The following is a 23,234-nucleotide window of genomic DNA, read 5'->3' as shown; positions in this document are numbered from 1 at the left end:
GAGGCCATTCAAAAAATCGTAATCAAAATGTTGCCAAATTTCTTGTAAGAGACCAAGAAATCATGTTTTTGTTATACTACCTTTATCATATAAATGGGAAAAAGACTTAATGAAACTAAAGAACACACAGACAACCCACCAAAGAAATACAATAAACTCATTTTTGTATGTATGTGATAAACTGTTCCACCTCACAAAGTACACAAATTCAAACAGCAGTGGAAACCCTTTTGCTTTTCAGAGTAGCAGAGACTTACTTTTAATGTTAATAACTAATGCTAGCAAATGTGGGATGAAACAAAAAATTTTATGCTTTGATAGTGAGAGTGTAAGTTGGCATTATAATTTTTTGGCCCATTTTATTTTTTCCAGCTTTATTGAGGTATAATGGACAAAAATTGCATATAATCAAGATGTACAATGTGATGATTTGACACACGCATACACTGTGAAGTGATTATCACAATCAAATTAATGAACATATTCATCACCCTACATAGTTATCATTTTTGGAGGAGTTAGGTGGTGGTGAGGACATTTAAGATCTATTCTCTTAGCAAGTTTTAAGTATGCAATACAGTATTATTAACTATAGTCACCATGATGTAGATTGGATTCCCAGTACTTATATATCTTATAATTGAAGGTTGGCACTCTGACCAACATCTACTCATTTCCCCCAACTCTCCCCTTTCTAGCTCCTGGCAACCACCATTACATTCTCCACGTCTATGAGTTTGCCTATTTTGGATTCCATATATAAGTGAAATCATACAGCATGTGTCTCTCTGTGTCTGGCTTATTTCATGCAGCATAATGTCCTTCAGATTCATTCATGTTATTGCAAATGGCAGGATATCCTTCCTTTTATGGCTTAATAGTAGTCCACTCTGTGTGTGTTATGTGTGTACCACATTTTCCTTTTCTATTTTTATATTTGTAAATGTGTTTTCATAAAAGAAATCATGTTCATAAAAATTAAATGAAGTAAAAGTCCCACATTAATGTGTATGCATATATAGATGTAATTTTTTATTACCCTAATTAACCTGACAAGCGCATTAGTATCTATTCTGTAAATGTAAAGATCTTGTCTCTGTTTAGTTTTGTTTAGATACAACTTTGGGAATCTATAGTGAAGAGTTCAGATCAAGATGATGATCAGTTTAATACAGAAATAGAAACTATTACTAAAAGAAAATGTTAATAAAGTTTGAGCCATTTGTGTACACAGGAGGAAAATATTGCTTGTGATCAAATTAAGGAATCTAAAAAATCAATTATTAAAATTATCTGTACAATTTTACAGCATATCCTTGTACTTTATGGGTTCTTCAGGTAAGAGACATCCAAAGAGGTGGATACTTACAATATCTCAAGTTTATCAGCTAAGTTACATCAGAATCACTTTATGCTTCCTCAACCACCATAGCAGCAGCAACACTCATTTTTTTTAAGATCATATTTAATTACTCATGATTCTCTCCTAACTCTGACCTTAAGGTAGGGACCTTTATTCCCCTCTCTCGCCTAATTATCTTTTAACCCACCATTCAAGGTGGCCTGGGTTGAAAGCGTAGGTTTGGATGGAACCTGAAAGCACTTGACTAATTTGAAAATAATGAGAAGCAGCCAGTCAGAATGGCTATTATGAAAAAGACAGGAAATATCAGATGGCAAGGATTCAGAGAAAAGGGGATGCTTATATACCATTAGCGAAAATGTAAGTAAATACAACCTTCATAGAAAACAGTATGGAGATTTCTCAAAGAATTAAAAATAGAACTATCATTTAATCCAGCAATCCCTCTACTGGGTATCTACCCAAAGGGAAGTAAATCATTGTTTTTGAAAAGATACCTACACTCATATTTATTGCAGCACTATTCACAATAGCAAAGATATGGAATCAGCCTAAGTGTTCAGCAGCAAATGACTGAATAAAGAAAATGTACAATGGAATACTATTCAGCCACATAAAAGAATGAAATTATGTCTTTTGCAGCAACATGGATGAAACTAGAGGCCATTATCTTAATTGAAACAGCTGAGGCACAAGAATTCAAATACCACACTTTCTCACTTACAAGTGGGAACTAAATAATTTGCACCCACAGATGCAGAATGTGGACTGATAGATAAGGGAGATTCAGGAGAGGAGCAGGAGGGGGCTGGATGATGATAAATTACTTAATGGGTATAGCATATGTTATTCAGGTAATGGATACTCTAAAAGCCTTGAGCTCCACCACTACATGTAATCTATGCATATAACAAAATTATACTGTACTCCATAAATTTATACAAACAAACAAACAAACAAAAAAGAGCAAACATACTGCACTGCAGCTTCATGTTCCCAGCTGCAAGAATCAGCAGGCAAAGCCACTTAAAATACATGCTCCTGGGTGCAATATTTCTAGGCTCTTACATTTTGTGAAGCAAACCAACCAACTTTAAACACACACACACACACACACACACACACACACACACACACACACACACAAAGATATAGGCTGTCTGGGCATTTGTAAGAGTTACAGTACAAACTGCTGTCTCCCTGGAGGAAATGCTGATCACACCCACTCCTTGCACAAATCATCTTCAAGTAAGGTCACTCCACCCTCCTAAGTCCTGACCTGCCTAATTACAATGCCTAATCCTCACCCTTCTGAATCATACACATTCCACCTTTCATTATGTCCCCTGGATCTTTTTACTTTCCCAGCAGTGTTCAAGCAGGTTTATGTTTCTATAAGTTAACGTGTATCCTGTCAGTAAGGGCAACAGAGAACTGACAAACTAGAAAAACCTGTAAGAACGGATTAAAGACCACAGAAAAGTAGCAGAAGCTACCCGCATGTGTTTCTCAATAATACCACATTCTTCACAAGAGCAATTACTGAGAATCTATGGAACATATCGTCAAATGGGGAAATACTTCCAAAATCCTTATTACATACCTTATAGTTTGTATTCTGCTTTGTAGTTTAACATACATTTTCTCCTACATTATCTCATAAATTGAACTAAAAACTATGCAGGTGCCTAACACGTAATGATAACTGAATAAATGTCAGCGTCCCTTTCTCTGCTCAACCCTCCTTCAACCTGTCTCAGTGACTTCTGCAAAGCTTCCTTTTCTTTCTATTTAAGAAACCTGAGGCACAGAGAAGCAACATCTACACCACCTGGAAATTACAGCCTAACACCTGAGACTCAAGGCTGGGGATCAGAGAAGTCAGTCATAACACCCTTTCCAGAAAACAAACATTAGCTAGGCCATGTCCCTGGCAATTTCAACACCATATAAGCTTTACAGCTATGGTAGTTTATTATTATAGTCTATGTTTCTGACATTTGCAAAAAGAAAAAATGTTCCTAATCACAAAGTAACATTGGTTTATGTGAGAATTCCACCAAATAACCTTAGGCTATGTTTAAAAGACAGCACAAATGTTCCATTAAGTCATAATTGCAACATTGAAAAGACCACATGATGAATGACTTTCAGTTCTCTGAATACACCATGTTCTCTTCCTGAGGCCTTTGCACGAGTTATCTCCTTTACCACTGCCACTTCCCTTTACTCCCAGTTCTCACCTGACCCTACCATCATACTCACCGTCTCCCACACTATTTTTCTACCATTTATGTGTTATTGAGTTCTCAGATGCTGTTAACTTTGTCCTAAACCTCCCATCTCCACTCCAAGTCCAACTTATATAGTGCACTGGGAGAGTGCACTCTGCTTTTTCCTATTCCAGGGTTCCTGTGTCAGCAATGCTAATGAGTAGAACTGAGAAACTATATTAGTCTGTTCTCCCATTGCTATAAATAACTACCTGAGACTGGGTAATTTATAAAGAAAAGAAGTTTGTCTCACAGTTCTGCAGGCTGTACAGGAAGCATGGCTGGGAGTCCTCAGGAAATTTACAATCACGGCGGAAGGCGAAGAGAAAGCAGCCGCATCTTGCATCTTACATAACTGGAGAAAGAGGAAGAGAGAGAAGGGGAAGGGGCTACTCAAACAACCAAATCTCGTGAGAACTCACTCACTAGCCCAAGAACAGCAAATGGGAAGCTTGCCCCCATGATCCAGTTACCTCCCACCAGACCCCTTCTCCAACACTAGGGATTACAACTTGATTTGGATGGAGATACATATCCAGACCATATCAGAAGCCAATGTGGACATCCAACTATAGAATGAATATATTTTGTGTATGTGCACACAAGTGTGTGTGTGTGTGACACACTGAGATCCAAAAGTGTGACAGGTCAGATATATCCAGAAGCACTCTTCAACCCACACACACACACCCCACAAACATTTTGTCCCTATCAAAATAGTTTATGACTTTGGTGTTAAGCCACTACCCAGCTTGCTATACTTGAACCTGAGTAGGTCCAAAAATACAGAAATAAAACCCAGATGCCTCTCATCATGGTGCAGCAAGATGATGCTTATATGTTAATAGAATTGATTATTGGGTGATAAAGTGTCTCCAGGAAGAGGGAAAGGTACAACAGTTCTGGCTGATTCTTCACTCTACACAGGCTTCTGAGATCATCAAACTTGGATAATCTTACCAGGTAGAACTAGGGAGGCAACAGGAAGACACACCCACTCATTTATATTCTTGATCTCATATTAATCACTGTTCTAATATTTTGCTAGTTTTGTAGTAAACTAAGAGAAAAGCAAATCTATACAAGTCAGAGTCTTCCTTCTCCCTAATCGAAGAAGCAGCACCAATCTTTGTGATCTGGTCCAGCTGAATTAGTCCAGCATCACAAACCATATCCACCTCCAAGGTGAAGCTAACTAGAGCACAGGTAGCTGTTGTTCAGTGAATATTTGCTTTATGCTTTACATTGTAATAGAGTTGAATACAGTTCTTATAATTTACAGTTTCTATAAGACAATCAGGAGTATAAAAGTGTCCAAAGAAGGAATGAGAATGGGACATTGAACTAACTAGTCTGAATAATTCCATCTGGTTTCTCGCCTCATTTCACCGTCTGAAATATGGTACACCTGAACTCATCAACATGATTCCTTTCCTTCCTGCTGCCTTTCCCTCCTCCTGTATGGAAACCTTTCTTCTGATCTCTCCCTGACCAGTAGTTGCCCTTCCATGACAGTTCCAGGGTTAGCCCATGGAAGACATTTATCATTTGCCTGCCTCTCTTCCTCCTTGAAGACAAGCATTGTATTTTTTCACCAATGTATACTTGGTAAAACTTGACATATAGTAAGTGCTCAGTAAATACTGAGGAAAGAATGAAATAATAGAAAGTGATGCAAGAAGGAAAGCTTTTATATAACTTCAAAAAGCATTTAGGAGGCTGGGCATATTGGCTCATGCCTGTAATCCCAGCACTTGGGGAGGCCGAGGCAGGCATACCACCTGAGGTCAGGAGTTTGAGACCAGCCTGGCCAACATAGTGAAACCCCATCTCTACTAAAAATACAAAATTTTCCCATGTGGTAGTGAGTGCCTGTAATCATAGTTACTTGGGAGGCTGAGGCAGGAGAATCACTTGAACCTGGGAGGCGAGGTTGCATTGAGCCAAGACTGTGCCATTGCACTCCAGCCTAGGAAACAAGAGCAAAACTCCATCTCAAAGAAAAAAGCATTAGGGAAGGTTCCACATAATACAATATTTTATATAATGTTTACGTGTGTATGTATGAGACCATATACATACATACATTACTTTTTCAGAGGAAAGCAACCTAAGTTTTCAATTCTGTTTTCATCATTTGCCTTTCCAAAGTCAAAGACAGAAAAAAAAAATCTGAAAGATAAAAAAGAATAGTTACCTTGAAAACTGGGTTGGTTCAGAGGATGCTAGAGAAAAGTTTAACACATACTATATCCAAATGCAGTTCTGAAAGGCATTCAGTGATGACAAATGACGCTGATCAGAGAAAAAGCATAAAACAGAATTCAGGAGTTACTTGCTCAGCCTTCCTGAGCAAACTGACTGTCTTACCCCTTGATTTGTGAATTTCTGCAGGGCACCTGCTCAACAGGACTCACCTGAGCACATGCTGGGTCATCACTATCATTGCCAGGTGTTTGTTTAAAAATCTACTTGAGTATTTAACCTTATAAATAAAGGTATACTCCATGTGCTGTTTATAAAAACTGTTTGATTTTATTTATATTTCTTAACAACCTAAATTGCTCATCAGAAAGGTTTTCTATTTTTACAAATATGGCCTGAATAGATCTGAGAGGAATAACTACTTCTAGTTGACACAAAAGAAGTAGAAGTTTTCCATTAAAATCACATTTATTAATCTGGATAAACTGAACAAAGACTGAGTATTAAATGAATATTTGGAATTATTGCTAATTATTAAGGCCATTGGTTGGAATAATTTTGATTATTTTTTAAGATCTTGTATATTAGATAACTATACTGAAGTATTTACTAGCGAAATTACATAAATGCTTGGATTTGCTTTCAAATTCCCCCAAAAGAAAAAAACTTATATAAGGAGATGGGGAAGGTGAATATAGCAACAGCAAGCAGAGCAAAACGCTGATAATTGCTAAGCAAGGAGTAGATGGGGTTCAGCATACGCACCTCTCTTCTTTTGTGTGTGCTGGACATTTTCTACGATCAAACAATTTGTTTAAACCACATTTACTGACTATGAGATAATAAGCCTTGTGTCGATATCCATGAATCTTGGAGTAAATACATTGACTATTCAGTCCACAAATACACAAATGCATGGTATTTAGGAAACCCATGGTCTGAAATTATAGAATATTAAGATAAATCCCTTCTTAAAAAGACAATGCACCTGACTTGCTCTTAAGCTCAGTTTGTTTGTTTGTTTGTTTTGAAACAGTCTTACTCTTGCCCAGGTTGGAGTGTAACAGTGTAATCTCGGCTCACTGCAACCTCTGTCCCCCAGGTTCAAGTGATTCTCCTGCCTCAGCCTCCTGAACAGGTGGAATTACAGGCATGAGCCACCACACCCGGCTAATTTTTGCATTTTTAGTAGAGACAGGGTTTCACCACGTTGGCCAGGATGATCTCGAACTCCTGACCTCAGGTGATCCACCTGCCTTGGCCTCCCAAAGTGCTGGGATTACAGGGGTGAGCCACTGCACCCAGCCTCAGGGCTTTTATTAACATGTAAGATCCCTGAACTTGTTCATCCTTCAGACTCTGCATCACTTTACACACGTCTCTGTCAAAGCACTTTTTTCTTTGTATCATGGCTAGTTTGCATGTCTGAATTGCTTTGATAGCAAGGTTTATTTCTCATGGATGGGTGCACAGATTAAAAGCACAAGCTCTGGAATTTGACCACTCATATTCAAACCCTGGTCTTTCCCTTTACTAGCCACGTGATTTGGATGCCTCTCTCCTCATCTGTGTAATGGAAGCAGTCATAGGGGCCACTCTTAACTGATGTTGCTGTAAGGATTAAGGGGTCTCACAAACAGTAAGTACACATGCAAGCTTATGAATTTTATGCTTTAGTGTCCTTAAAAAAAAAAAAGGCCAGTATTGAAAGAGGTACTCTCTCAAGCCCTTGGAACTAAACTTGAAGAGTACCTGGTCCTCCGCCTGCTGGACTGTGCTATCAATTTGCCATGACAATCTGTTTTCCTATAAATTACCCACCTGGTGTCTCTGCTGTCAACACAATACCAGAGACTCTCCCAGTGGAATTTTACAGGCTTGGTGTTCAGGATTCTGACTCAGGTATTAAAGTAAAGCCTTGGGGATTAATAAACTCTTAGCAGAGTCACTTCACTGTGTTCTCAGAGTAGTGTCTAGGTAGCAGTTAGACTTAAACATAAATCACAAAATTCAACAGAGTTACACTATTTAACATGTTGCATTCATCCAATAGCATGGGGAGAAATGACAGATACAGGTGAGGGGACGGAAGGCAGCAAACCACACTGCCATGTGTGTACCTATACAACAATCTTGCATGTTCTTCACATGTACCCCAAAACCTAAAATGCAATAAAAATAAATAAATAAATATATGTATTTTACATATCTTAACATCTCTGAAATGGGAATGCATCTTCCAATAGCAAGGCACAGTATGATTGGCAATTTAATGATTTATCTTGCAAACATGGTATCTTAGGTCCAATGAGAACTGATAAGATTAAATCTTCAGTGCCTGGCATTGTATCAGTATATATATTTAGCATATGAAAACCTATAGGCTTAGGCAAATTACTGGTTGAAGACTCAGAGGTATTCTCTCTACCCAGAGATAGAGGTGTTTTCTGGGTCTGTGAAAAGCCTTATGATATTTCTCCCTAGAGCCATGTTCTCAAAGCCCTGCTGTTTCTAACAAAAAATGATCATCAAGATAAAAGAAAAAAACAACATATGAGCTCTTTGAAAACCTGAGCCTTGATTTGGGAAAGGCTCTTTCCTAAGTATCATTGTTTTATTTTGTATGAGTCATTGCAGAATGCTACTCTAGATCTTAATAAGTCCTCTCCAACCCCTACCCCGTTGTTTTCCTTAATAACTAAGTGTAAACATGGAAAAGAAGAGTTGGCTAGATCCAGCTTCTTCCCTGCTAAGACGCCTCTTATAATAGAGTCTTTCCATGTCATACATTTAAACTTCCTTCTCCACCCACTATTGGCCTTGTCATCAAGCTCCCTGGTGATTCATTTCAACATGCATGGAGGCCTGTCTTTTTAGCAGCAATATCTAGGCTACACCCTACACCCTCACTCTGCCTTCCTATTGCTTATATGATCATTCCCCTTTTTTCCTGGCATGGTGATCTTCAGCTTCACACATCCTCCCAGGAAATGTGTCCTTCCCCAAAGAAAGCAGCTTCAGCAGTAAGAATCTTAACCGGTCAGTATCCCTGACAGCACAACTCTTTGCAATGTTGTAACCAGAAGCTGGGAAGGCACTAGTAAAGTCCTTAAGATCTTTAAGGACCAGGGCCTCTCTTGATTTTTGCATTTTACAAATGAAGCTCAGAGAGTGAGGGACTTACCCAGAGTGACACTGTCATTTAGAAGACAGTGAAGAACAGAACCTGAGCCACCGCCTCCAGCCCTTCCTTCAGGAGGATGTACTTCTTCCCTCAGTTTAGATTCTCCCCAGTCACAGTCTCAAAAAACAGCAGATAAATTGCAATCCTGGACAGCTATCATGCTCTTTGTAATCTTTCTGGATTATAATAAAAGTGTATGAGAATGCACTGGACATCACTGTTACAGTACAAAGAGTGGTGGCTCTACAAGTGTAGCAGTGTGGTTGCAAGTAGAGCTTGAAGGTACGTGGTCACATGACTTTACTTAAGATTAAGAATCAGTTGTCCACACTGAAGCATGGAGGGTATGTGGAAGGGGTAACAGTATGACCCAAGCTGTGTCCTTGGCCTCTTCACTCAACCAGGTAATAGGTTCCTCATCTTTGATCCTTTGGATGCCTTCTCTCTTTGGGGATCTTCCCTGACTAGATCCCCTTATCATCCATTCTTTAGAGTAAAATTATATGACATTGACTTGACATGGGGATGAACTCTCCTTTCCCATGCTAGCAAACATCTTGACTGCATTCCCTTTTGATCAAAAACACATGGGAACACACACACACACACACGCAAATCCCAAGAAGTTTCAATAATTTTATCTGAAATAAAGACAATAAACCAAAAATTAGCAGACTCAATGAGAATTTGGGAGTAAAAATAATCAAGCATTTGCCCCTCTTATTCCAACTTACTCCTCATGCTCTCCAGAAAAGTGGGAGGTCTCCCTGCCCAGACGTTCGTGATGTTCCCTGACATCAAGGAGAGAGGCCCCATCCAAATCCCCGCTTCTCTCTTCCCACTTTCCTTTCAATATTTCTTTTCCTCCAGAAGACTCCACCTTTCTTCAGCTCTGGATCCTTAACATGAGAGTCTCTGGAATCTATGTTGTGAAGTGACTTTCGACACTTGTCATCACTGCCCTTCCCTGCCAGGAAATCTGTGTCCCTGCAATTGTCCTGTGTTCAACACACTGGTTTATGACATTCTACTAAGGAAACAAAAGCCCTTTTCCACCCACTCATTGCTGCAGCAGTGTAGTGCAATGATCGCCAAGGAGCACTCCTCACATCCCCAACACCTCATGGAAAGTGTGGGGGGGAGGCTGTGGTGGCTTACATCTAGAATCCCGGCACTTTGGGAGGCTGAGATGGAAGGATCATTTGAGCCCAGGAGTTCAAAACCAACCTAGGCAACATAATAAGACCCCATCTCTGCAAGTAATAAATAATTTAAAAAAAAAAAAAAAAACTAGCCAGGCATGGTGGCATGCCCCTGTTGTCACAGCAACTGAGGAGGCTAGTTGTGGGGATTGCTCAAGTCCAGGTCATCAAGGCTGCAGTGAGCCATGGTCATGCCACTGCACTCCAGCCTGGACAACAGAGTGAGCCCCGATCTCAAAAAAAAGTGGTCGTATAATCTCCTCCCCATGTCTGCATTGGCTTTGCTCCTTGTTTTGTCTTTTCCCCCTGGAGAAGGAGGATGAAGGGAAGAAAGAAAGGAAAGCAACTGGGGAAGTGATAGAGGAAAATGAGTACAAAAGATTTTGATCAAGCACCAAACTGTTTCCAAGTGACAAGCCTGGGTGATTAAGCACCAACTACAGGACCAAGAACTGCTCGCATAAGGTGTTTGTGTTCCGGAATTCACATTAGGTGGGCCAGGAATCACAGGCCCTGTGCCTTTCCCATATCCTGCAGCACACGCAGTACACGCTGGTAGAATTCTCAAGTTAGATTACAGCAAATGTCCCAAGGAGCATCACTCAAAAGGTAACAGCAGCAAAAGTCACAAGCAATTGAGCAATATACCTGCTCATTCAAGAGCTTCTAGAAAAATGGACTTGCATACACTAAAATCTACCTCTTCTATGCTCCAAACACTTCTTTTGATTGTCATATTACATGTGCAAAAGTGTGGATAAAGACCCACAAAGAGAGAGAGAGAGAGAGAGAGAGAGAGAGAGAGAGAGAAAGGTAGCCTAGCTAAGGAGCTGTGTGCTCTAAATCTACTTGAGTTGTTCTGCTTTTACCGTGAAATAGATTATCATGGAAGAGGATTTTTCCTAGACAGGCCAAAGGAAAACTCTGTTTCAGTAAACTTAAGACTAGGTTCTACCTAACTTCTAAATGTGTTAACGCTGTGGTTGATCTTTAGGCCCTGGCATAGGTGCCCAGTGACAGTTGGCTTAGTATTAAATGAAGGAGAACCAACCTCATGCATCTGTGGAGCACTCCATTGCTTTCAAAGCTAGTTTCCTTTTATGATCTCCTTTGATTTTTACCTCACAACAACTCAGTAAGGGAGGTAGGCCAAGTCATTTAATTCCTATTTTTATAAATCACAGTTCTCAAACTTGTTTAGGTTCAAAGTGATAAGAGTTCATGGTATCCTTTAAGGAACAACATGATCTACTGGCACTTTAAATTAGCAACTTAAATTGTAGATTCTGGGGCAGGCAATGTCTACTACAGGGAAGGCAGAAACCATGCAGACTATTGGTGGGTGTATTAGTCAGAGTTCTCTGGACAAACAGAACTGATTGTGTGTGTGTGTGTGTGTGTGTGTGTGTGTGTGTGTGTGTTATTAAGAGGAATTGACTCACAGGATTATGGAGGTTGAGAAGTCCCATGATCTACCATCTCAAGCTACAGGCTCAGAAAATCCAGTGGTATAATTCAGTGCAAGTCCAAACGCTGAAAACCAGAGGAGCTGATGTGGTATAAATCCTGGTCCCAGAAGAGGAGATTAGATGAGATATTCAGCTGGAGCAGTGAAACAGGAAAAAAAGGGGCGAACTCCTCCTTCTGCCTCTTTTTCTATTCACGCACTTAATGGATTGGATGGTACCCAATCAAATGGGGAAGGTGATCTACTTGACTGAGTATGCAGATTGAAATGTTAATCTCACCCAGAAATACCTTCACAGACACGCCTAGAAACAATATTTAATCTGGGCATTTTAGCAGCAGAACAGCTCAATTTAATTCAAGAAACACTCCTGCTCTGGTTTGAGACCAATGCCTGTAAGTGAAAGTACTTATTCATAAGGGATTAAGTGACTCTCACTGTCACACAAGAAATCAGTAACATAGTCAAGAGTTCAATCCTTTTTCCATGGGACCATGTAGCCTCTTGAAATTTAGTTATTATGAAAATCTTTTTTTTGAGACAGAGTTTCACTCTCGCCCAGGCTGCAGTTCAGTGGTGCCATCTCAGCTTACTGCAACCTCTACCTCTTAGATTCAAGCAATTCTCATGCCTTAGCCCTCTGAGTAGCTGGGATTACAGGAGCCTGCCACCATGCCTGGCTAATTTTTGTATTTTTAGTAGAGATGTATTTTGCCATGTTGGTCAGGCTGGTCTCGAACTCCTGATCTCAAGTGACTGGTTTTCCTCTGCCTCCCAAAGTGCTGGGATTATAGACATGAGCCACTGTGCCCAGCTATCATGAAAATCTTAAAGACTAACTAATAATCTAGGAGATATAAAAGAAAAGTGATTAAAGTTCAAACAGCTCTAGAAGTTCAATAGCAGAAATCATCTAACCCATCCCCCTCTTATCTACAGAATCACACAATTCTTCCCAGTCTGCAATGGTTGGAAGGTACTCAGATTGATTCTGTCACCTTATGATGAACCACTGTGTCCAACTTGATATGTAGTGACTCACATACTTATTTATGTCTCTAGGTATTTTTTCTCTTTGATTAAATATATATATTTAATAAACACATCTATTTATTAAAGAGACATTTATTTACTTATTTATTTATTAAATAGAGACAAGGCCTTGCTATGTTACCCAGGCTGGTCTCAAACTCCTGACCTCATGCAATCCTCCAGTCTCAGCCTCCCAAATCGCTGGGTTTATAGGCATGAGCCACCATGCCTAGCATGATTAAACTAAATTTTAATATAGGACATGGACCATGACACAAAGCCCCATAGGCTAAATTCAGCCTAGTGCCTGTTTTGTAAATAAAGTTTTATTGGAACACAGCCATGCCTGTTTATCTATTATCTATAGCTACTTTTGTGTGACTCTCTGGTCCTTCACAGAAAAAGTTTTCCAACCAAACTGACCAAACCAAGTAGTTGTCATAGAATGACTTTACTTTTTCTCTAATCGCATTAGAGTCTATAGATATACCTTGCTTACAGCAATCCTACATAAACATAAAAGCTGCATTTTTAATATGAGATATAAAAGGATTTTGCAAAAAGTGTAAAGTTTTCATGTTTGCTGGCAAAGCTAGTGATGCCTTCAGAAATTTTGTTTGCTTTCTTAATATTGGTCCTTATGCCGGATTCATTTATCTTGAAATGGCAGGCAACCGCAGCTGCAGACCTCAATCTATGGTACATATCAAGCAATTCTGCCTTTTCTTGTAATGTCATGACTTTTCTCTGCTTCTTGAGAGCACTTCCAGCATCACTAATGGCACTTCATATGGGTCTCATGGTGTTATTGAAGCTTTGTAGTATTGCATTAAACACTATGAAAAATATGTAAGAACTGCCAGCGATCACATCTTATGGTGATACACACTTTACTGGAGTGACTATGGCTTACTCAGAGATGATGAGCGTCTCATAGTGTTTTAAGGGAATACTTGCAGTACTTCAGCTCACCACAATGGCGATGGGAGGTGGCTACAAAATTATTATAATCATACAGTTGTGCTAAATTAATTTTACATAGTTATGATCTAATACTGCATCTTCGCATTTGTTCATATTTCTCTCAACTATGAAAGGTACCATGTGTAATCGGTTTGTGTATGTAAGTTTTGATAAATTTTAAGTTTTTTATAATAGATTTGTGTCAGCCAAGTACGGCTGCTCACATATGTAAGTTTTGATAAATTTTAAATTTTTTATAGTAGATTTGTGTCAGCCAGGCACGGTGGCTCATGCCTGTAATCCCAGCACTCTGGGAGGACAAGGTGAGTAGATCACCTGAGGTCAGGAGTTTGAGACCAGCCTGGTCAATGTGGCAAAACCCTGTCTCTACTAAAAATACAAATGTTAACTGGATGTGGTGACAGGCACCTGTAATCCCAGCTACTTAGGAGGCTGAGGCAAGAGAAACACTTGAACCTGCGAGGTGGAGGTTGCAGTGAGCCAAGATCGTGCCACTGCACTCCAGCCTGGGTGACAAGAGCGAGACTCCATCTCAAAAAAATAAATAAATAAAAAGATTTGTATCTATTTTATGGTAATAAGTGATAAAATTGTTATTTACATGTGTTTTTTGCATTCATGACATACTTTTTTCTTTTTTCTTTTTTTAATATTTCCAGGCTATGCAGTTTGGCTTCAAGTTTTTTTGAATTGTCGCAAATTTCCAAAAATTTTTCTAAAATACTTATTTAAAAAATTCCACATACAAGTAGACCCATCATTTCAAACCCATTTTGTTGAAGGGTCAACTGTATCATAAATACATTCATTCGTAGCATAGTTGCATATCACCATTATTGAGTATTATGTGCTATACATAATTGTGTGAGCTATATTTTGCGGCACCGGCAGCACAGCGTGTTGACACCAGCATCGCCACAAACACCCAAGTAAAGCGTTAGTAGATAACAGAAATTCTAATCCTATGAGACCACTCTCATATATTCAGTTTATCCCCCACGAACCAAATTTTCTTTTAAAATGTATATTCATCTTTTCATTAAATACATGTTATTCTTAAAACTATTTGGTGAAATTCTTAAAGAAAAAAAATAAATGCTTTAAAATGATTTCCCTCCAGAGGCTTTTCTGCTATTGCTAAGCTCTTTGCTATAAGATGGTATCATATCACTAAGCCACATTATTGTGGCAAAAGACATACAAGATACAGAATTGTGCAGGAACAGAAAACCAAATACTGCATGTTCCCTCTTATAAGCAGGAGCTAAATGATGAGAACACATGGACACATAGAAGGGAACAACACACAAGGGGTCTACCAGAGGGTGGAGGGTTGGAGGAGGTAGAGGATCAGGAAAAATAGCTGATGGGTATTAGGTTTAATACCTGGGTTGTGAAATAGTCTGCACACCAAACCCCATGACACACATTTACCTATGTAACAAACCTACACATGTACCCCCGAACTTAAAAGTTAAAGAAAAGAAAGATACAGAATTGGTTGGGTGCTATTGCATGTGGACCTGAATTACTACCCTTTCATTTGTAAACTGCAATGTTCTTTTGCTTCTCATTATTTTCTGCTGGTTAGAACAGCCAGTTTGCACCCATGCTGACTAATCAAGCAATTTTATCTCAATTTAGTTATAAAAGAAGAAATGGTTAGCCAGGTGGGTGGCACACACTCATAGTCCCAGCTACTTGGGAAGCTGAGACACAAGAATCAATTGAGACTGGGAGGCGGAGGTTGCAGTGAGCCAAGATTGCTCTACTGCACTCCAGCCCGGGTCACAGAGTGAGACTCTGTCTCTAAAATAAAATAAAATAAAATAAGAAATAACATAAATCTCCTCATAATAACATACAATCTCAGCCAGGTGCAGTGGCTCACACCTGTAATTCCAGCACTTTGGGAGGCCGAGGCTAGTGGATCACTTGAGGTCCGGAGTTCAAGACCAGCCTGACCAACATGGTGAAACCACATCTCTACTCCAAACACAAAAATTAGCCAGGTTTGGTGGCACGAAATCCAAGCTTGGTCCCTGAAATCCAAGCTACTTCGGAGGCTGAGGCAGGAGAATGGCTTGAACCCAGAGGCAGAGTTTGCGGTAAACTGAAATCTTGCCACTGCACTTCAGCCTGGGCAATAAAGCAAGACTCACTCTCAAAAACAAACAAACAAACAAACAAAAGAAAAAAGAAAAAAAAATAGAAAAGCACACAATCTCTTCCCTTCCTTTTATTATGTAAAACTACGAATATTGGGTCTGTTCCATGCTTCCCATTTCTAATCATACAACCTAATTTTAATGATGTGGCTTGTGACTTCCATTTCAAACACTCTAGCACAATAATTTCTAAACTTCAGAAGTATGAGGTTATATATTTCCAGCTTCAAATTTTAGAAACACAAGGCTATATATTGCTGCCTCTTTGCTCCACAAGTATTTTTATATCAATTGATTGATAAAAATGCTTTTGAATTGTTATCTTATTAATAATATGGCACATATATACTTTTTTTTTTTTTTGAGACAGAGTCTCACTTTCTTGCTCAGACTGGAGTGTAATGGCACAATCTCAGCTCACTGTAGACTCGACCTCCTGAGCTTAAACCATTCTTCTGCCTCAGCCTCCTGTGTAGCTGAGGACCACAGGCACCTGCCACCACACCTAGATAATTTTTTTGATTTTTGGTAGAGGTGGGGTTTTACCATGTTGTCCAGGCTGGTCAAGAACTCTCGGGCTCAAAGGATCAACCTGCCTCAGCCTCCGAACATGTTGAAATAAAAGGCATTAGCCACCACGCCTAGCCTACTTTTTAAATAAATGGCTCTTATGCTGATAATACAATATAAGTTCTGTCTACAAGCAATAAGCATTTGGGGACCCTCTTTAATAACACCATCTCTTAGGCTGATGTGAGGACGAATGCCTGTAGTCCCAGGTCCTCAGGCGGCTGGGGTGGGAGGACCGCTGGGGCCTGGGAGATTGAGACTGCAGTGATGGGTCAACCTGCATACCAGTGGTACTGCACACCAGCCTGAGTGACAGAGTGAGACCCTGTCAAATAAAAGAAATAAAATAAAATAAAATAAAAAATAACACCAGGCCGGGCGCGGTGGCTCCAGCCTGTAATCCCAGCACTTTGGGAGGCCGAGGCGGGTGGATCACGAGGTCGAGAGATCGAGACCATCCTGGTCAACATGGTGAAACCCCGTCTCTACTAAAAATACAAAAAATTAGCTGGGCATGGTGGCACGTGCCTGTAATCCCAGCTACTCAGGAGGCTGAGGCAGGAGAATTGCTTCAACCCAGGAGGCGGAGGTTGCGGTGAGCCGAGATCGCGCCATTGCACTCCAGCCAGGGTAACAAGAGCGAAACTCCGTCTCAAAAAAAAAAAAAAAAAAAAAAAAAAAAAAAAAAAAAAAAAAAAAAAAAACACCATCTCACCTTTTCCTATCCCTTCTCAATAATAGGCTGCTCCAATGAGGCAGTTTTCCTGAATTTATCAGTGACTTATTTTCTTGCTAAACCATTAAAACTTGATATTCTTTCTTAACATTCGTGTCCCTATTTCTTGGTTTTGCAAGGGCACACTGAAGTTCATTTCTGTTTCATGGAATATGTTTGCTAAATCGTTTTTCTAAACTGACCCACATGGAACATCTCCCTTACTCTAAGTGCTTGTTTATGACAGAGGCAGGCATTTCCCTGACATCATTTTCTGCGTTCCAGCTCTTTCCATGCCTGAAGGAAAATCCAAGGACTTTTAGGATCATAATCCACAAAGTTTTAGATAATAATGTACATGTTTGTCCTCACTGTGATCAATTTCTGCGTATCTCACAGCGGCACACAAAGATACAACCTACAAAAGCCAGAGTTACGAGTTTGCCCCGTGCTGGAGATAATTGCCATAATACTACATGACTCATTTTTGTGGAACATTTTGTCCTTGGCACAGTTTTTGCACATGTAAATTCATTCATGGCCCTTAATGCACATTTCAGGGGTTGAATGAAGAGTGAGAATGGTCTTTTCTGTCTTGGTATTTCGTTCAATTCTTGGCCTCATGGATTTCTTTTTCTCCACACTTTTCAAGATGTGCACTATCCATGGCAACCATTCCCTCAACTCCTGCTCAATCACCTGGAGCCAGCACTAAGTGGCGTTCAATTAATAGAGCTTTTCCCTGTCCTGTTTCTGAGATGAGCTATTGGCCCAGGGACCTAGCAGAGTTTTTCTTCCTAATAGTAAGGGGATCTTTGAAGGTTATAAATGTGTCAGAGAGCCCCACGTTCATGCTGATATTCCAAGCAAACTTACGAATTTTGTTTTTTGGGGTTTTCTTGTTGTTGTTTTGAGACAGGATCTTGCTCTTTCACCTAAGCTGGAGTGCAGTCGCATGACCATGGTTCTGTGTAGCCTTGACCTCCCAAGCTCAGATGATACTCCCACCTCAGCCTCCTGAGTAGCTGGGACTATAGGCATGCACCACCATGCGCCAGCTAACTTTTTAGTTTTTTGTGGAGATGATATCTCACCACGTTGCCCAGACTGGTCTCAAACTCCCGAGCTCAAGCAGTCTGCCCACCTCAGCTTCCCAAAGTGCTGGGATTAAGACATGAGCCACTGTGCCCAGCCACTAATTTCAAATAAACATTTTTTAAATAAATAAATCACTTTGTTGCAGTTGACTACATGGCATTTAGGAAGAGCAGTTGTTGAATTTATCATCAGTATCACAAGGCTAACGTTTAGCTGACACACACAGCAATAAACATAGCAGTTGTTAAAATTATTGAAATACATAATAGTTGATAAATAGGCTCTGCCCCCCACCCTATTCCCATGTCCTACCTCACTGAGGCTGACCTAATCTGTTCCCTATGACAGGCTGGATCTCCCCCAAATCCAGAAACCGAAAGGGTTTATGGTTGGCAGAGCAATTAGCTGAGCAGATGCATAGCTGTTGCTTATTCTGACTGATCAGCATCCAAGCCACTGTTAAATATTTTGAATAGCAATCTTGAGCCATCATGGTGTTGCAGACATAATACACCTGAGCAAAATAAACCCATCCAGTAGTTTAAAAATAAATCTAACCCAGTGCATATCAAACTTGAGCATGCAGTAGCGTCATCTGGGGAGCTTGTTAACACTATCAGCCCTACCCTCAGAGATTCTGAGTCAGCAGGTCTAGGGTGGGGCCGGGGAATTGGCATTTCTCACAGTTCTCAAGTGGTGCTGATGATGCTGGTTCACAGGTCCACAGAACCGTTTCCCTGTTAGAAATCTGTCTCTAGAACGGTGCTTCTCAAACATCAATGTGCACAAGAATCACACAGATTACAGTGGATCTGGGATGGAACTGGAAGTTCTATAGTTCTGTCAAGCTCCCAGGTGATGCTAATGTCTATCTATGACTAAGTAATTAAAGTCCTACTTGTATGTTTTTTGGGGTTTTGTATCTCGTTTTTGTTTTTGAGAGTGTCACTCGCCCAGGCTGGAGTGCAGTGGTGTGATCTCAGCTCACTGCAGCCTTTGCCTCCTGGGTTCAAACGATTCTCCTGCCTCAGCCTCCTGAGTAGCTGGGATTATAGGCACACACTACCAGGCCTGGCTAATTTTTTTATTTTTAGTATGCTAAGATGAGGTTTCACCATGCTGGCCAGGCTGGTCTCAAACTCCTGAACTCAAGTGATCCACCTACCTTAGGCCTCCCAAAGTGTTGGGATTACAGGCATGAGCCACCCTGCCTGACCCCTATTTATAAGTTCTTTATCTTCTGTCTGTAATTACATTTTTATTCCATCTTTCATTTACTTTTTTATTTTGCTTTGCCTTCTTTTGCTCTTCCTTTTTCTTTTTTCCCTCTTACCAGCTTTCTTCTCCCCCTCCCTCTCCCCACTCCCTTTCCCCCCTCCCCCTCCCACTCTCCTTCCTTTCTCTTTTTACTTCTTTTCTTTCCAGCCTGTTTTTCTTGTAGATTTTTCAAGATTTAAAATTCCCAGCCCACTCTCAGGATTCTCTTCCTGGTTAAATTTTTTTAAAAAAACAAAAACAAAAAAATGCAACCCTGACTTCTCAAAAAGTGACTCCACCCAGACTGTCTTGGTGCTTCATGAGACCAACAATAAGGTAAGAAATGAGTCTAGGAAAACATGTGATGGAAGCAAAGAAGGCAGTCAAGGGCAAAGGGAAAGCCCAGATTGCTCTTTCTAGAAAATACTAGGTCAGGAGCTTTTTTCCAGGACTAGAAATTTGCCGTGCTTACTAACTAGCTCTCTCTCTCTCTGTCTCTCTCTCTCTCTCTCTCTCTCTTTCTCTCTCTCTCTCTCTCTCTCTCTGGTTTTGGAAGCAAATGGGGAAACTCCTTATAAAACCATCACTACCACTAGAACAGTATGGGGAAACCACCTCCATTATTCAATTATCTCCCACCGGTCCCTCCCACAACCCTGAGAATTATGGGAACTACAATTCAAGATGAGATTTGATTAGGGACATAGCCAAACCATATCAATACATAATACTTCTACATATTTATGGGGTACATGCAATATTTTGTTACATGCATACTTCAAATACCTCTAAAGATGTAGCCACTGTCTCCATCTGACAGTTTTCATACAACAGTAAAGGCCCAGAGCTGGATACACAGAAAAAACAGAAACAAGGATTTTGCTATTTTTTGTTTTATTATAAAACTTACTATTTCTCATTTTGGTTGTTTTAGTTTCTCCATAGATTTGAGGAACATTGGCCATGGCCATGTTCAGGATTTTTTTCTGGCATCAATTTCTGAAAATGATGAATTATCAAGTGCAGGGGTGAGCACAGTGATGCTGTTTTTTGTACATCCTACTAGCTGAGAATGGTTTTTATATTTTTCAAAGGTTGCAAAAATGAGGAACATGCAACAAACACTGTAGGTGGCCCATAAAGCTAAAATAGTATCTGGTCCTTTAGAGAAAACATTTGCCAACCCTTCATCTAGTGCATAAAAGTGACATTTCTTTACTCTCTAAATAATTAGAGCAAAATAACACAGTTTAGGGAATCTATGACTCATGAAGTCAAATTTACAGGACTTAAAGGGCTAAGACTTTAGTATTTTTCTCAACAGCAAAATCATGTCTTCAAGTTCTTAAGTGAAAATCTCATCTATTTAATATTACTCTGTTTGCTTCTCATTTGGTGATGGGATGGAGGGATTGGAGAATGGAGAGGGATATGTGGAAATGGGTTATAAAAGATGAAAATAAGGCAAACACATTGCTGATTCTGCATATAAGGCCCTCAGTTTTCTGATTCTTGGCTGGACACAAGTGAACTAGTCATGGCATAAAAGAGAAATAAAATCCAAAGTCTGCCGAAGTTCCAGGTTGTTTAGTGATGTCACAGAGAGGTTACCGCATATTCCAGGCAGGATACTGTAGTAAATAGGAGACAGCTACAGTGATCCAACTAAACCAACAGGGGATTTTCATCAATACTTTTCTGATGTAAATCATGGTGCAGATTATTAAAGACATGGCAAGTATTTATTTGGCTTTGCTGAATATTTCAAATGTGGGCATCTTGAGAATAGATTTGAAAAACTTTAAGAATGTGTTCTCTCTACCCAGTATTCCTTCATTGTGTTGTAGCAAGGGGAGAATTTTAAATTCTTACTCTTCATCTTGTTCCTTGAGGGACGGTACTATCTAGAAAATCAGCCAAAGGGCAAATTGGTCAAGGAGACTTTTCTTCCTCCTGGACTCTTATTTCCTGCTCTGACTTCAGGTGAATCCAGGCCAGCTCCTAGCATATCACATCCTGTATCTGATCCCATGGATTCTACCTTAGTTGTGTCTGGAAAATGCCATGGAAGTAAGGGAGCCCACATCTTTTCTCTTACCCTGGAAAAGAGAATAGAAACCCCAGATGTGGAATGGGGTGGGAAAATTGTGACTAGTAGTATCAATAATGCCTTAGGTGGGTACTTTGTAGAGCCACCTTCTACCCATTGCCCAATGTTACTGTTACAACAAATCTAAGTTCATGTGGAGGACAGAGGTAATCATTGATTTATAAAGGAGAAAATTGCCTCTAAAAGAGAGGTTCAGGGGTATCTGATTTAAGAGGTGGTGTGGTCATTAGAGCCCAGACCTTCTGATGCCTGCCCTCATTACAGGAAGTCAAGAGCCAGAGGAGGGGAGAGGGTTTAGGGCCTGGGCCTCATGTCCACCATTACTCTCAGATTTAGACTTGTGACATTTTCCCCAAACGTGGTTATGCAGATCACAAAAATGACACTGACCAGATTAAAAGAGAGCACTGCCCTGTAACTTTGATATAAGAAACTATGTTGAAACATCACACATTTGCTAATGCTTTTGACCCTTATTTTTTTTAATGTTCTGGGAATGTCACAGAATATTCCAGAGCCTTATTCCCTCAAAGGACATTTCCTCTCCTCCTCAGGGACCCTTCCCAAGGCCCTGCTCTCCATCCTATCTTTATTCAGATGCCACCTTCTCTTTGAGGTTCAGTCAACTTGGCCATCTGGACTACAGTTGTAATCCAACCCCCATTATTTTTTCCTACTTCATTTTCTGTTCTTTATCAGCTATTATCACTAATATACTATAAATATTACCTATTCACCTTACAGTGAGCTTCCCATTCTAAAATGTAAACTCCATGGAGACAGAATGGATAGTTTTTGTTTGTTTTGTTTTGTTTCTTGTCTGCAGTGGTATCCCAGCAGTTTGTGCAGTACCTGGCATAGGATAAACCTCAATAGGTATATGTCAAATAAATATCTATTCCTGAGAGTATTCCCTTCAGATTATTTAGCCAAGTCAAGTTTATGGATCCAGCTAGGCCAGCTCACACCCAAACAACAACTACTGGAAAGTGAAGAGTGTTGTGGCTTGTGAGGATGGCATCTGCTTTATAACTTCAGAAGCAAGTGAGAAATAAAGGGTTGGCATGGTTCTTTGGAAAGTTAGTTACTCCATCCTAGAGGAACATTGATAAAGAGAGTGCATCTTCTTTGAGTCATCACTTTCACCTGATTGAAACTAAATAAAGTAGCAACATAATTGTCAAGGCTATTATAGAGCAGGTATGTTGTATTAGTCTATTTGCATACTGTTATGAAGAAATGCCCAAGACTTGGTAATTTATAAAGAAAAAGAGGTCTAATGAACTCACAGTTCCACAGGGCTGGGAGACCTCACAATCATGGCAGAAGGTGAAGGAGGAGCAAAGGCATGTCTTACATGGTGGCAGGCAAGAGAGTATGTTCGGGGAACTGCCCTTTATAAAACCATCAGATCTTGTGAGACTTACTCACTCTCATGAAAACAGCATGAGAAAAACCCACCCTCATAATTCAATTACCTCCCACCAGGTCTTTCCCACAACATGTGGGGATTATCAGAGCTACAGTTCAATATGAGATTTGGGTGGGGACACAGCCAAACCATATCACATGTCATCTATATGGAATTAAACCCATCCATAGTGG

The 23,234-nt window shown here is 40.0% G+C and overlaps 1 protein-coding gene and 1 long non-coding RNA gene across 7 annotated transcripts in view; one reads left to right on the top strand and one right to left on the bottom strand.

Annotated features, from left to right (window-relative positions):
* Positions 1 to 3,985, bottom strand: part of LOC141583772 (uncharacterized) — a 42,626-nt gene extending 38,641 nt beyond the window's left edge. The window contains exon 1 of the long non-coding RNA XR_012516664.1: positions 3,890 to 3,985. This is a non-coding gene — a long non-coding RNA (uncharacterized LOC141583772). The remainder of the gene's footprint in view (positions 1 to 3,889) is intronic.
* Positions 3,986 to 21,161: 17,176 nt separating this feature from the next.
* The window catches only part of TXNDC8 (thioredoxin domain containing 8), a 33,493-nt gene continuing 31,420 nt past the window's right edge, over positions 21,162 to 23,234 (top strand). For 4 of the 6 annotated variants that reach the window (XM_010335969.2, XM_039475120.2, XM_074392326.1 and 1 more), the window contains exon 1: positions 21,162 to 21,253. In XM_010335969.2, the coding sequence (XP_010334271.1) occupies positions 21,230 to 21,253 (24 nt within the window). In that variant the 5' untranslated portion in view covers positions 21,162 to 21,229. The remainder of the gene's footprint in view (positions 21,254 to 23,234) is intronic. The other 2 variants (XM_074392333.1, XM_010335968.1) reach the window with 1 other exon arrangement.

The sequence above is a fragment of the Saimiri boliviensis genome, chromosome 2, assembly GCF_048565385.1.
Source record: "Saimiri boliviensis isolate mSaiBol1 chromosome 2, mSaiBol1.pri, whole genome shotgun sequence".
In the NCBI taxonomy this organism is placed as follows: Eukaryota; Metazoa; Chordata; class Mammalia; order Primates; family Cebidae; genus Saimiri; species Saimiri boliviensis.
This window is presented reverse-complemented; position numbering and strand designations above follow the sequence as displayed.